This window comes from Syngnathus leptorhynchus, chromosome 1 (assembly GCF_054491065.1).
Source record: "Syngnathus leptorhynchus isolate UIUO chromosome 1, UIUO_Slep, whole genome shotgun sequence".
Lineage (NCBI taxonomy): Eukaryota > Metazoa > Chordata > Actinopteri > Syngnathiformes > Syngnathidae > Syngnathus > Syngnathus leptorhynchus.
In genome coordinates, this window is record NC_141195.1 from 8,755,349 (window position 1) to 8,770,036 (window position 14,688).

The 14,688-nt window shown below is 43.7% G+C and overlaps 3 protein-coding genes across 4 annotated transcripts; 1 reads left to right on the forward strand and 2 right to left on the reverse strand.

Moving 5' to 3' along the window:
• Positions 1-292: 292 nt before the first annotated feature.
• LOC147061798 (tubulin alpha chain-like) lies at positions 293-2,752 on the reverse strand. The gene is made up of 4 exons (XM_085912578.1): positions 2,629-2,752; positions 1,682-1,904; positions 1,455-1,603; positions 293-1,365 (listed from the first exon to the last, which is right to left on the reverse strand). Exons 1-4 carry the CDS (start codon positions 2,629-2,631, stop codon positions 385-387), a joined length of 1,356 nt encoding a protein of 451 aa, XP_085768704.1. The 5' UTR covers positions 2,632-2,752; the 3' UTR covers positions 293-384.
• A 3,751-nt stretch (positions 2,753-6,503) lies between these two features.
• LOC147061799 (tubulin alpha-1B chain) lies at positions 6,504-9,324 on the forward strand. The gene is made up of 4 exons (XM_085914753.1): positions 6,504-6,615; positions 7,680-7,902; positions 7,974-8,122; positions 8,212-9,324. Exons 1-4 carry the CDS (start codon positions 6,613-6,615, stop codon positions 9,190-9,192), a joined length of 1,356 nt encoding a protein of 451 aa, XP_085770879.1. The 5' UTR covers positions 6,504-6,612; the 3' UTR covers positions 9,193-9,324.
• Positions 9,325-9,711: 387 nt separating this feature from the next.
• On the reverse strand, positions 9,712-14,672 carry LOC147061800 (melanocyte protein PMEL-like). 2 transcript variants are annotated; one of them, XM_085905381.1, is made up of 12 exons: positions 14,612-14,672; positions 13,672-13,767; positions 13,316-13,462; positions 12,748-12,876; positions 12,472-12,633; positions 11,699-12,031; positions 11,428-11,628; positions 11,216-11,353; positions 11,028-11,130; positions 10,467-10,672; positions 10,299-10,389; positions 9,712-9,877 (listed from the first exon to the last, which is right to left on the reverse strand). In XM_085905381.1, exons 1-12 carry the CDS (start codon positions 14,670-14,672, stop codon positions 9,712-9,714), a joined length of 1,833 nt encoding a protein of 610 aa, XP_085761507.1. The 2 variants fall into 2 exon arrangements, with proteins under 2 accessions (XP_085761507.1, XP_085761499.1); XM_085905373.1 differs by having other exon boundaries at positions 11,216-11,356.
• Between the last annotated feature and the right edge of the window lie 16 nt (positions 14,673-14,688).

Genomic DNA, 14,688 nt, shown 5'->3' on the forward strand with positions numbered 1-14,688 from the left:
TTGAGTAGAGATTCTGAAACAATTTAAATTTTAACGTCAACTATTTCACTGAATTTGACACCAGTCCAAGTTGTGTTGCCAAAATGTCACTTCGACCCTGAACAGAACTGAGATCATGGTCTCTGTCGTCGTTCATTCTTGTAGCGCTGACCCACCAGCAGGGGGAGCAGTTGCCTTTAAAGTGAGTAGGAAGTCTACGTGGTGCGATTTACATAGCTGATGTGGCATTTTGTATTGCAGTTGCAGGGAGTTCATGCAGAAACATTGAGAAAGAAGCACTCAAAATCAAAACTTCTTCACATGCCATTTATTCAAACTTTATTTAAACAGACCAACTCATTGGAATGCTTTGGATTTTTTTTTTGTTTATTAGTCGAGTGCCTTTTAATATTCTTCTCCTTCCTCCTCTCCGTCACCCTCAACGGAGTCGACTCCAACCTCCTCGTAATCCTTCTCCAGAGCCGCCATGTCTTCTCTGGCCTCGGAAAACTCGCCCTCCTCCATGCCCTCGCCAACGTACCAGTGCACAAAGGCGCGCTTGGCGTACATCAGGTCAAACTTGTGGTCAAGGCGGGCCCAGGCCTCAGCGATGGCGGTGGTGTTGCTCAACATGCACACGGCCCTCTGGACCTTGGCCAGGTCGCCACCGGGAACCACGGTGGGGGGCTGGTAGTTGATGCCCACCTTGAAACCTGTGGGGCACCAGTCCACAAACTGGATGCTGCGCTTGGTTTTGATAGCGGCGATAGCTGCGTTGACATCTTTGGGCACCACATCGCCACGGTACAAGAGGCAGCAGGCCATGTACTTGCCATGGCGAGGGTCACATTTGACCATCTGGTTGGCGGGCTCAAAGCAGGCGTTGGTGATTTCCGACACAGAGAGCTGCTCATGGTACGCCTTCTCAGTGGAGATGACTGGAGCGTAGGTGGCCAGGGGGAAGTGGATACGGGGGTAGGGCACTAAGTTGGTCTGGAACTCTGTCAGGTCAACATTGAGGGCACCATCGAAGCGAAGGGAGGCTGTGATGGAGGACACGATCTGGCCGATCAACCGGTTCAGGTTGGTGTATGTGGGACGCTCGATGTCGAGGTTCCTGCGGCAGATGTCGTAGATGGCCTCGTTGTCGACCATGAAAGCGCAGTCGGAGTGCTCGAGAGTGGTGTGAGTGGTCAGGATGGAGTTGTAGGGCTCCACCACGGCGGTGGACACCTGGGGAGCCGGGTAGATGGAGAACTCCAGCTTGGACTTCTTGCCGTAGTCTACGGAGAGACGCTCCATCAGCAGGGAGGTGAAACCTGAGCCGGTGCCACCTCCGAAGCTGTGGAACACCAAGAAGCCCTGCAGGCCAGTGCACTGGTCGGCCTGACGACACAAAGACGAGGACAATACATTAGCATTCTGGATTCCTGCCTCGGTCCAAAACCATGTTGAGTGTTTGCAAAGTTACGTACCAGTTTGCGGATCCTGTCCAGCACCAGGTCAATGATCTCCTTGCCTATTGTGTAGTGTCCACGGGCGTAGTTATTAGCAGCATCCTCCTTGCCTGTGATCAGCTGCTCAGGGTGGAAAAGCTGGCGGTAGGTTCCAGTACGTACCTCATCTTAGAAAAATCCATAAAAATGACTTTTCACATCATATCACACATCAAAGAAACAGTTTTGTTGAGCAAAGTCTTTACCGATGACAGTGGGCTCCAAGTCCACAAAGACAGCTCTGGGGACATGTTTTCCAGCTCCAGTCTCGCTGAAGAAGGTGTTGAAGGAATCATCTCCACCCCCAATTGTCTTGTCACTGGGCATCTGTCCGTCTGGCTGGATGCCGTGCTCCAGGCAATAAAGTTCCCAGCATGCATTGCCGATCTGAACACCAGCTTGGCCAACGTGGATGGAAATACACTCGCGCTGTGTGTATGTGAGGGGAAAAATGTAAGAAATTAAATCCTTTCAAAAAAAAATTGAAATTCAAATTTTTTTATCAATATAAATTTCTACTATTCCGTGCAGTTTACTACATAAATTTCTTTTTACTCTTGTCACTTCAGCATGTGACGTTTCAGTTTGGTGAACCTTGAGCTGACTGTTGGTCAGCGGTCAATGACTAGTATGTCAAATGTGACATGGTGACAGGGCGCTGCCTAATCACAAAACCCTGCTGCCCCCACCTCCACCCTCATCCATCCATCCATCCAACCATCCATCATCTCCCGGGATTGGGTGACTGGGCGTGAGCCGTATCATGGCAAACGCTGTGCTCACCCATGATTAACCATCTGAACGCGCAAGTCTTTAATTAAGGTCTGCGTAGACCGATTTGACTTCGAATTCACGGGACTTTGAGAAAATGGCCAGTCGGTCTTTGAAGCGAAAATCAAAAGTACGGTGAGAGCAAGCATCTGCGTCAGTCATCTTTCTACGTGTCCACCTAAAAGGCTATTTATATCAAATGTTACATATATTTGAAGACAACTCATGACGAACTGAGTCACCAAATGTAAACCTTAAGATTTGGGGGAAAGAAAAAAAAAATCGACATTTATTTCAACCCCATCTCGTACCCGACACCGATGGGACACAAAAACGCCAATTATAGTCAGCAACTCATGGAAGTTTTTATAATCACTCTTACCATTTTGCTTTTCTTGAGGGGTCAGTCGAGAAGGTTACAACAAGGAAGTCCGTTGAGGAATTGTCTTACAATCCGACTGTTACGCGGTCGATGTAAGACATTATGGCGCACCCGGGAACTCGAGACCGTATTTATACTGACGCGACCTCGCGCCGTCGCTTGCTGTGTCACCATTGGCTGATCAGAGGCGCGGCGACTTCAAGTGCTCTACTATTAGTGGACAGATGCCTGTCAATCAACTATCCGTGGCTTTCTATTGGCTATTCTCAGTAGTGGTCACACAAGCATCCTCCCTGGCCCCACCCGGCTTTGTGCAAAAAGCATGGCTAGCTGAGGAAAATGCTGCGTAATTTCATCGTGATGCTACCAGAAGACAGGCCTCAGACTGTTAGTTGAAAGTACAATGTTGCATAATCTCACAAAAGACAAATCATTTGAAAGCCATTTGAGCACTCTTACCATTTCCTTGACATGGAACTTGATATCCATGTACTCATGACACTGTCGGAATAAGTATCTGGCTCACTAGAACAACTCGAGCATGCTCGTAGAATGATTGTGTCTTTTTTTTCTTTCTAATTCATGTGTCACCACAGAGAGCCACTGAAATAGTTTGTTTGGTGCAGTTGTCAGGACTTTTTTTTTTTCATCTGGATTTGACTGGTGGAGGTTTGGCATTGGGTCACTGGTGCTGGAATCAAAGCCACGTAGACTGCATGAAAGGCAGTTGCATTTACAATTTATGGCAAGGATATGGAATAAATGCTCAAATGAGTAGTATTCATAATTCTAGTAACACAAGGCGGAACTAGCAAGAATATATCATTTACGACTATACACCAAGTAAAGGATAAAAATATAGATGAAGGTCCATGTACTAGAACGACTTATCTTGATTATTAAGACAAACTAGTACTTGTCAAGAGACTATGGTGTGCAAGTTGAGCGTGTACTATTTGCAACATTTTGTTCCACGACTTTTGGCCTACTAGTATGCAATTAAATCTAAAGCTGCGCTGCTTTAGACACTCCGCATACTTGTATCTTCCTTATCAAGCATATGTAATAAATGTTCAAATGTCTTTCCATTCACACTAGTTAAATGAACAAATGGTATTCACAATGTCATGAAAACACCTGAAACACTATTTGAAAAATAGCATTACATGAACATCATTATTTGTTGTTTTTATTTGAATGTATAGCTTTTCTGTATCTATGGTATTTGATGTTCAGGCAAGCAAAATTATTGATCTGCTGAGTGTCGTGCATAATACATGTCATTGATTTGCTAAGGAAATATCCATTAGGCGGTTCAGTCTACCCTACATTAGTGATCATTTGATTGTCCGGACTCACACGTTTGTGAGACATCGTTTGCAATACAAAGATAATCCACGATTATCAAGTAAACAACGTCTCTGTTTCTAGTCCCAGACTGATTTCGTGACCAATCTTTGTTTTCAAAGGCTTTAGCTGACAAATGAGGTCATCCAGTCCAGTCATGTACCGGCACAGATGGCCCATCCCCCATTCCTCCTCCCAAGATTTAACGGTTGCTAGGGGATGAATAGCGCCGTTGCCTAGACACAGCCCCAGTATCCGCATAAGACCGCCTTTATCTGGTTGTCACGTGACCCAGTTTAAATGGCAGCAACCCTGCAGCAGCTGCCCTGCTAGACTGAGGCTGCTTGCTGACTCCTTTACGCAAATGTCCTCTTGTCGGAAATGGTTATTCAGCTTTTTAGAACCGCGTTCAATACATTGTGATGAATAGACTGCATGGTCAAGGCAGCACATGGTGTTAAATAGTTCATAAACATTGATACTATTGAATCGCTTGGTGCCTTGGTTGCTGACAACAAAGACATTCTTTGACAAGTTACCCCAAGGCCTACAATTTTCTGCCTATGAGTGTGATGCATCTAAAAATAGAAATTCAATGCCGCTTAGATGTTCTCCATTAGGTGACTCACTTTAGTAAATTACAGTACTCATGTTAGAAATCCTACGTCTTGTGTTGTTTTAAATACGTTATGTTGACCTTATGCAGTATAATATCATCCAAAATGAAAATACAGCAGAACACATGCTAAAGTTACTCGCAAATAAGATCTCGTGCTTGCATATTTTTTCAGCTTAGCTCATTATGGTTTGGGTCGTACAATGGAGAGAAGACTTGTAGTGACTTGATGTGAATTTAGCGCGTTTGACTGATTTACATGATATTCGTCCCCGCATGGATAAATTTGCCTGTTGTGCAATTAATTTGCAGTCCAACAATAATAATAATAATAATAATCATCTATTTTTACATACATATTAAGAATGGTAAAATGTTATTTGTATGTACAGTACTATAATTTCCATCCTTGCTATTTGGAAAATGCCAAAACCAAATATATTGAAGTCAGACCCATATTCAGAACTAACAATATGTCACCCAATATTCAGTTTTCCTTGTTTACATTGTGGAAATAGGTAAAACACAAAAATCATCCCATTTTTCTACTGCAAGGTGAAAATGTGATCTATTGCCGTTTAATATAGTTGTGCTGTGCTTAATGGAAAAAGTGCCGCCCGGGGAATAGGGTCATGTTCTCTTTGCTCGATTCAGCGCAGTCGCTTTGGTGCCAGGAAAGGACCACTCCCATCTTTTCAGCATTCTAGTCTCGGAGTGCAGCTGCTCCCTTTGCCACAGCTGCTGTCATGAAGAAGAAGGAGGAGGAGGAGGAGGAGAGAATGTTCTCGAGTCTTCACTTCCTGTTTGCTGGTCTGTCTATCTGTCTCTCTCTCTCACCAATTTATTCATCCATCCGCCCGTCCATCATTCATCCATTCATCTTAAATGAATTTTCCTTGCATAAGCGCTCGGCCTTTTCCTGGCAAAAGAAGACACGAGCTGAGAAACTAAACGCAATGCCAAATGTCACTGCTTTATACATCACAACAATCCACAGCAGTCATTTTTCAGTTCGCACAGAGGTTAGAAAGTGAGGAAACGCCCCATACCACAGAGAGAGCTGCTAAGTGACGCAGTGGTCATGTGATCGGGCCACTCGATGACATCACTGCAGAAAATGAGGACACAAAAGAGGGAGATGAGGAGAAAATAAAAAAAGAGGGAGATGAGGAGGGTGGGCGGCCATCATGGACATCCTATGCAACCATGGTAGCTGCAAATAAAGCTATTTGCAGCACTGTATTCTTGCAAAGGTCTTAGTTTCTGATTAGGTTTGCTGTCTCTAAAATTTGATTACAACCATTTCCAATGTAGTTTCTGCCTTAGAATGAAAAAGGAAGGAGCACAATAATAATCGTTATTATAAGACTTATTGCGATAATTTACCCCATTGACACAGAAGAAATATCTATAGATAGGTAGGTATATTGTTAGAAAGTATCTTATATATGTGTGTACATACACATACATATATATATATATATATATATATATATATATATATATATATATATATATATATATATATATATATATATATATATATATATATATATATATATATATATATATACTGCATACACGTGTGCCATGCTCCTCTGTATTGATTGCCAAATGCCACGCCTAAAGAATTGCACGCATGGAAGGCTTTGTCCTGCGTCTGCTAGATGACAAGGGGTATTCATGTCCGAGTTAAGAATGAAGCATGATCGCACACGAGAATGAAAATTGCAAAGAACAAATTATAATAGCTCATTTTAAGCACAGCATTGCATTGCACACCGGGGAAATTCGTTTAAAAAAAGATGTAATAATGTTACCTACAAGGGGGCAGTAGAGTGCGCTTTTCGCTCTGCCCCAGTGCTGCCGTGCGCGTATATATGTGCAAGCACCGCCTTCCCATTCAGCAGTTGTTGCATCGACCCCGTTGGGTACAACACGCAACGCAAACCTCTTAGAAATACCCACCCCAAAAATATTTTTCTTCGTCCTCTTTCCTGCCTTAAACCCGAGACGAAAACATGGTGAGTTCGGCTATCATCCTTGTTTTCTCTTTTGTTTTTAGAAAGAGGATTCTTAGCAGGGATAAAAAGGAGATGGTCGAAGTCGGTCCTTTCCAGCACGACGTCCTGATCTCGATTTTGGTTCTGCAATGCTGTCTTATTTGCACATTAGGACCGAATATAATGGTCATAATTCATTATTTTAATGAAGTCACGAAGGATTATCAATTGGAGTTTTACAGTGACTGTAGCAGGTTGCGATGCTTTGTGTCTTCGTGATGCGAACAATGACTAAGTGGTACTGAGGAGAGAGAAGCTCACAATATGCCAAATACAGTTATATCAGACAATATCTTCTCGAAATTCATTTTTGTTCTTAGATTTCTGTTCCAAATGTGAGGTTATTACTTTTTTTTTTTTTTACAAATAAACGTGGCACCTTGCAAACGACGTCAGTTTGTAGGGAGGGGCTCGGCTGGGGAGAGATGGAGAAAGGCTCTTTTGTGGCAGGTCATTAGTAATTTATAAATACGTTTTTAATAATTCACACTTGAATAGATTTTAAGCATGGTTAAGTACAATACCTGCGCCAATTACCGCGCCGGTGCTTCATTCGAAGAAACTGAGCATTGTGTGGATTTTGGCCTCTTTTAACCCGTACAAAGCCGTGATTCTGCATCCTCGGTGGAGAGCAAGTGGAATATTCCAGAACTAGAGGGTGGACACGCATGCGCGTCTTATTTGCATTTCCTTGCCAAAAGAGGAGAGTGATGCAGGAAACTAGAGAAGAGAAGGATAAAAAAAAACGACAGCACACAACAAAAGAGTGTTTTATTCTTGCGTGCAAGAGGGGGGGGGGGGGGGGGTTGCGGACAGTGGGGGTGGGGGGGTTCTTCTGCGTTTCCGTGTGCTGTGGGTTGTCATGCAGCAGGGTGGTGTCTACTGCTGCAATTCTTGCAGCAAACGATGGGGGCGCCCAACAATAATTCAACATGACGTTAGCTTTCATTTTTAGGCACAGCCGTGACACTAAGTAGTAAGTTAGTCATCTTAATTAACTTGAATATTTTTTTTTCTCTGCCCAGCGCGAGTGTATCTCCATCCACGTTGGTCAGGCCGGCGTCCAGATCGGCAATGCATGCTGGGAGCTATACTGCCTGGAGCATGGCATCCAGCCAGATGGACAGATGCCAAGCGACAAGACACTGGGAGGTGGAGATGATTCATTCAACACCTTCTTCAGCGAGACTGGAGCTGGAAAACATGTCCCCAGAGCTGTCTTTGTGGACCTGGAGCCCACTGTCATCGGTAAAGACTACAAAACAGTTTCTTCGACGCTTGATATGATGTGAAAAGTCATTTTTATGGATTTTTCTAAGATGAGGTACGCACTGGAACCTACCGCCAGCTTTTCCACCCTGAGCAGCTGATCACAGGCAAGGAGGACGCCGCCAACAACTACGCCCGCGGACACTACACAATAGGCAAGGAGATCATTGACCTGGTGCTGGACAGGATCCGTAAACTGGTGCGTACCTTTGCAAACACTCAACATGGTTTTGGACAGAGGCAGGAAGCCAGAATGCTAATGTATTGTCCTCGTCTTTGTGTCGTCAGGCCGACCAGTGCACTGGCCTGCAGGGCTTCTTGGTGTTCCACAGCTTCGGAGGTGGCACCGGCTCAGGTTTCACCTCCCTGCTGATGGAGCGTCTCTCCGTAGACTACGGCAAGAAGTCCAAGCTGGAGTTCTCCATCTACCCGGCTCCCCAGGTGTCCACCGCTGTGGTAGAGCCCTACAACTCCATCCTGACCACTCACACCACCCTCGAGCACTCCGACTGCGCTTTCATGGTCGACAACGAGGCCATCTACGACATCTGCCGCAGGAACCTCGACATCGAGCGTCCCACTTACACTAACCTGAACCGATTGATCAGTCAGATCGTGTCCTCCATCACGGCCTCCCTTCGTTTTGATGGCGCCCTCAATGTTGATCTGACAGAGTTCCAGACCAACTTGGTGCCCTACCCCCGTATCCACTTCCCCCTGGCCACCTATGCCCCCGTCATCTCCGCTGAGAAGGCGTACCATGAGCAGCTCTCTGTGGCGGAAATCACCAACGCCTGCTTTGAGCCCGCCAACCAGATGGTCAAATGTGACCCTCGTCACGGCAAGTACATGGCCTGCTGCTTGCTCTTCCGTGGGGATGTGGTTCCCAAAGATGTCAACGCTGCCATTGCCACCATCAAAACCAAGCGCACCATCCAGTTTGTGGACTGGTGCCCCACTGGTTTTAAGGTGGGCATCAACTATCAGCCTCCCACCGTAGTTCCCGGTGGTGACCTGGCCAAGGTCCAGAGGGCCGTGTGTATGTTGAGCAACACCACTGCCATCGCTGAGGCCTGGGCCCGCCTTGACCACAAGTTTGACCTGATGTACGCCAAGCGCGCCTTTGTGCACTGGTACGTTGGCGAGGGCATGGAGGAGGGCGAGTTCTCTGAGGCCCGAGAAGACATGGCAGCTTTGGAGAAGGATTACGAGGAGGTTGGAGTCGACTCCATTGAGGGTGAAGGGGAGGAGGAAGGAGAAGAATATTAAAAGGCACAAGAAACTAGGGAATTTAATTGTTGTGTGTTCTTGAAGGCATTCCAGACAAGTGTCTGTCGGTCAGTTGACAGATTGGTTGTTTAAAGTTGTTCAAAATGTTCTTCCTGGCTCCAAATAAAGTTATGTGGCAAGTCAATTTGTCTTGTTTCCATCAAGGTTTTATCTTGGGCTTATAAAACTTAGCTGACAAAATGTTGGAATTTAGAATAAATGTTAAGTTTGAGCAACAACTGGGCTTGAGTAGTTCAGTGCAATTGTTATTACAGGAAGGACAAAAATGCTCCAAGCAAAGTTTAATGGAAAACACAAATTTAATGATGATTCCTTGTTTTGATTTGATTACCAAAATTGAGGACATTAATCTGGTGTAATTCAGCAATGTATTTGATTCACAAGAAACTGATACATGTGTTCAATCTTAAAAAAAAGGGTATCTTTTTTTTAAAAAAAAGTACAAAAAGGAAGCAGTGAGGAGAAGCTGTGACATGGAGATTCCCTCAGGGGCCTTGCTCACACTAGTCTGTCTTGCAGCAGGGGATGCTGATCGACCACTCCCCCCCGCCTGTTGAACATCTTCCACAGCATTGATGCTGTAGAACCACTGAGATGCCAGCCAGCCTGAGGCTCCTCGCTTCCCCTGATGTCTCCCTTCAGATGGTGGTAGGATTTCAGCCGCCTGTTGAGTGACGGTTGCATCTTAAGTACTGCAAAAACCTTGGGCCATTGAAGTGATCACTTTATCAAGTTAAAACTGCCAATGAATAAATTCAAAGAAATAAGAGAGGATGGCTTTGCAAGTTGATACATCACATTATCATGTTGGTCCTCAAATATTTAGCAAATACGCCCCCTAGAGGCAGAGGGATGACATTAAACGATGCGTCATGAGTATGTTTCTTTTTGTAGAGATGGGCAGGTGATATCAAAGTAAGATAATAAACATTTTTTGTTGTTGTTGTTTGGCTGGTGATGCATTAAAATCCGTTTGGTCTTGAGGCAGGTCTCCCTCAAAACAAACTTAGCAGTGCACCACTATATATGTATAGCCTACTCTTCAAAAAATGGCAAATATGCAAACTGCTAGAAACATGACTTACTTGTAAGAAAATGCCACTACTCCTAAAGACAAAACAAAGAGCGTGACACCCAGCACGGTGGTGATAATGCTGGAGGAGGACAGCCCCAAACCTGAAACAAAAATGGGATGTGTCAGTGAGCAGACAAGAAAGTGATCAAGCGCATTCATCCAACATAACCATACTTACCCATGTCAATGTTAACCTTTGCACTGGTGGCGGCCAAACTGACGTCGTTGGCCACGGACACGTTGATGCAGTAGACGCCGGAGCTGTTGAAGAAATGATGCAACACCATCTGGCACTCTTTGGAGGGCTCCACCATGTTGCATGTGGTGTGAATGGGCTTCAAGCACTCTGCATCCAGAATCATACTGCACACCTGTTTGGGGAAGCTGAGTGAGCGGGAGAGATGCCTCAGTAATACATTCAAAGCCAAAGATCACATGCATGTATGTTTTATAGGTTTAACACAGTGGGGTGAGTGGTTAGCAGAAGTGCTTCCCAGTTCTGAGGTTCAGGGTTCAAATCTTGGATCTGGTTGTTTTTATAAGGGTAAACGTCGCTTTTGACTTCTGTTACAGCTAATATAATATTTTATGAAAAAGTGAGATTTGAAAGCATAAGCAGTGCTTCATTTTGTTGTGATTATTTTCTCTGGGGAGAAAAAAAAATCAAAGGACAACCTGCTTTCTGAAAGAGATTGATTAGTTTCTATTGGAAGATGGTCTAATCTAGGGGTGCATTCACCTTCCCTGGCAGGTTACGGTAAAATCAATAGCATTGTTCTTCATTCCTGGTCTTGCTGTTATGCTGTTTTCCATTTGTACAATTTCAACTTTGTCGACGGCCTCTGAAAAATAGAGAAAACGTTTGCTGACATTGATATTCACCTAGGGAAAAGTTTGATCAGGAACAACTAACGACAAAGAACCCACCAACCACTTGAATGTCAGCGCAGAAGGAGCCATATCGATATGTCACACAGTCCTCATCGGTGGGTTTGTCCTTTATTTCCCTTTTGACGACGAAAACAACCGAGGATTGGCCGGTCAGTGACGATGGTCGTTTTAAACCTGCTGAGGAAAAACGACTGTCAGGAATTACGTACACGAGTGCATCAAAAAAGAGTCACTGCAGGCATCTTTACCTTCCATCTCTACATCATTGCCTGCCTCCTCGCCTAAAGGATTAGCGGCAGGGTCAGCGTGTGCCTCGTTGGTGGGGGAAGGAGTTCTAGCGGCTGGAGCCCCTTCTTGGCCGAGTTGAGTGGTGGAGGTCTCGTCTTCACTCGTTTCCTCCTCCGCGTCTGAATGAATTGCGTTGGTCCTCAAACCGATTACTACGGCAGCTGCCACAAGACACGGGTTAAATGACATCTGCATGCGGTCACATGTCATCATGAACACAAGATGGCATACCTGAGGTTTCCTGATCACTGGGTGGCACGGGGGCCTTGGTTGTGGTATTCACAGGAGGGATGCAAGCTTTGTCTGGAATCACCGCTTGGACCACCACACGGGGCTTGAAGGACCCGGAGCTCACGTAGGTGTGCGTGACGGTCAGTTCTCTGGAAATGAGAGCCCCGCTGGTGTCCCCAAAGTCCCAGTTGAAGGTGATATCGGCGTCGCTCAGGAATTGGCTGGGATCGTGCAGGCTGACGCTGAAGGCGATGGCCCTGTTCAGGACGAAGCTCATGTCCCCAGCCAGGATGTCGTCCACTTGGTTCAGGGAGACGGCAAATGGGATTTGATCTGCAGAGAGAAAAAGTTGTTGATTAACATATTGATCCCATTGATTTGGTATTGAAATGAATACACATCTACACAATCAGATCCGTAAGGAAGATAAGCAACATCAATAACTTTTAGGGGATTGGTGACCAGTTTTTGGGTCACTAATTAGCATGTTTTCATTGTTCAAGGTTTTTGTATTGAAATAAATTGACTGATTCTGATTCTAATGTAGACCTCTTGCTTTATGTGTGAGTCAATGTTAAGGTAATTAGATAGGGTGCATTATACAGTATACGAGGAGGAGCCAAAAAGTAACAAGCTTGCTAATGTTTGGATCCCCCAGAAATGTTCAAGTTGTAGTTGAATGTTGAAGACTTATTTAGGCTATCAATGAAGAACAATTATTCCCTTCCCTTGAGTGTCTTATGCAGGATTCATACCCATCTGAAATTCCTTACCAGTGATGGAAAACTGTGTGGAGGCATAACCCAGAGGAATAAACTTCTCTTTGCTCCGGTAGTGGTAGATGACGATGTCCATGGTGTAGGAGCCCAGTGGAATGTCAGTTGTGTCGATAGTAAGGGTGGATGAGGGACCGTCTGCTACCTGCCAGTACTGACCTGCTCAGGACAAATAATGATCAAAATGAGCATAACTTGATGAAAAAACTTTTCAATGATACCTTAAATGACTGCTCTATGTGAAATAGATTGTAAAAAGAGGGCTTCAGTTACCCCAGGTCTTCCAGACAAACACATAATTGGGCTTTGTGTCCTTCTTGATTGGTGTCCCGTCAGGGAAAACTGCTTCCCAATCTGTCTTCGAAGTTGGAAAAACGGTTTCGGATGCCAGAAATTTGGTTCCTGAAAGACAATGCGACACAAATAATTAAAGTGGAAGTCAATCGCAATACTTTCTTGACAGTAATATGTTGTTGGTGCCCCCACGAGTCTAAACACGGCATTTTAATCAATATTGCGTTTGTGGAATATAAATTGACAAGCAAAATTCACCCGGTTTTATCAATCGGGGAGGGGGGGGGGGGCATTAAACATATTATTTCAAACAAAATTTTGAGGTCGACTTCTGCTTTAAGAATATCATCTCTAAGCAGTCACATCATAAGGGACTTCCGGTTTTGTGGTTTGTTGTGCTTAAAAGGTTTTGGGAGGAGTTTGGTGGTGGTCCAAGTCCTATTTGTTTGTAATAGACCAAATAGACCAATTTAACATTCCAGTGCCAGCCTATGTTGTTGTCGTGTATTAGGTAACCCTTCTGTGTGTATGCACACTAATGTGTTACCGTTTACAACGCAGTCTTGTGCCCAAACCACGTCTCCATCGGCCTGTACTTTTTGGTTATGGGGGAATTCCAAGTCAATGGTGAAGGTCACTTTGGCTCCAGTCAGAGTTGGAGAGTCGTTGGCAACATTGAATGTTACTTTTCCACCTGTGTGTAGAACACACAAAAAACATGAAGTGTCTTAACATCCAACCATCTATTTTCTTTCCATTGATAAGGAACGCAGGTGAGTTTGAGACGACTTTGGGCAAAACTCAGTCAAAAAAAAGGCATGTGTCGTAACAAATGTTTCCAAAGTAGGTTTTATACAGCTAAATGTGATATTTGAATGAATACCCATGTGTTGAGATACAAACCTTTCCAAGAGTCTGCGTAACGGGGGTCTCCAACTTTCCATATTGGGTAAAGCTTGGTGTTCCAGGATGGATAGCGAATGAAGCGATTTTTGGGCTCTAGAATAAATATTGTAAAAAAGAGAAGGATATAATGTTATATTTTTAATTCAAAGCATGTATTTAGCTTTTTCTTTGGCTTTTGATGGTGCCAACAAGAAGGAATGCAAAGAGAAGATTAGTAAGAAACAAAATTTAAGACTTTAAAAACCTTCACTTGCTAACTTACAATTGTTTGACAGATAACACTGTTAAAATGCTACATAAAACATTTTATTAGGTTTTATTAGAACAACAAATTTCGCCAGTATTTATTTCCTGTGGGAAAAAAACTCCAAAAGTGCGCTATAAATAAAATTGAAGAAGACGAAGAAAAATTGTTGTCTGAACTAGAATTGTTTGACCTACTCATCTGTATTTTATTTATTAATTATCTAACATAATGTTTGTCTAATGTCACCCGCTATCACAGATTTGTTATTTTTTTTTATATAATACATACAAATGCCTGAACGTGGCTTTGCTTTCTTCAATCCTTCTCATGTGACACTCAGGTGTTTGAAGGTTTAATGCAGATTAAAAAGTCAGAGGTTAGAATATGGATTAAAACAAATGAAAAAAGAAAGTTCATTTTATTTTAAAGTGGCAAACATACGGAAATGTCATCCACATATAACTTTTGTTCAAAGACATTTTTTTTTAAACCTGTTCGATACCACTGAAAACTATTTTTCAATTTGATATAGCCATTTTGTCGTTTTGATCACGTCTATAAATGGAATATTTACAGGTATGACACACTAAAAATATATTCGATATATATTTCCATTAGCCTTATCTTATTATTTCATATTAACACTGACTATTATTACTTTTTTCTTTTTAAAGCATCTTCTTTACTTACTGGCCGCAGAGCGTGAGGCAACTACCAGCAGCACCAGCAGCACCGGCGACATCTTCATCATCTTGCTCCTCGTCAAG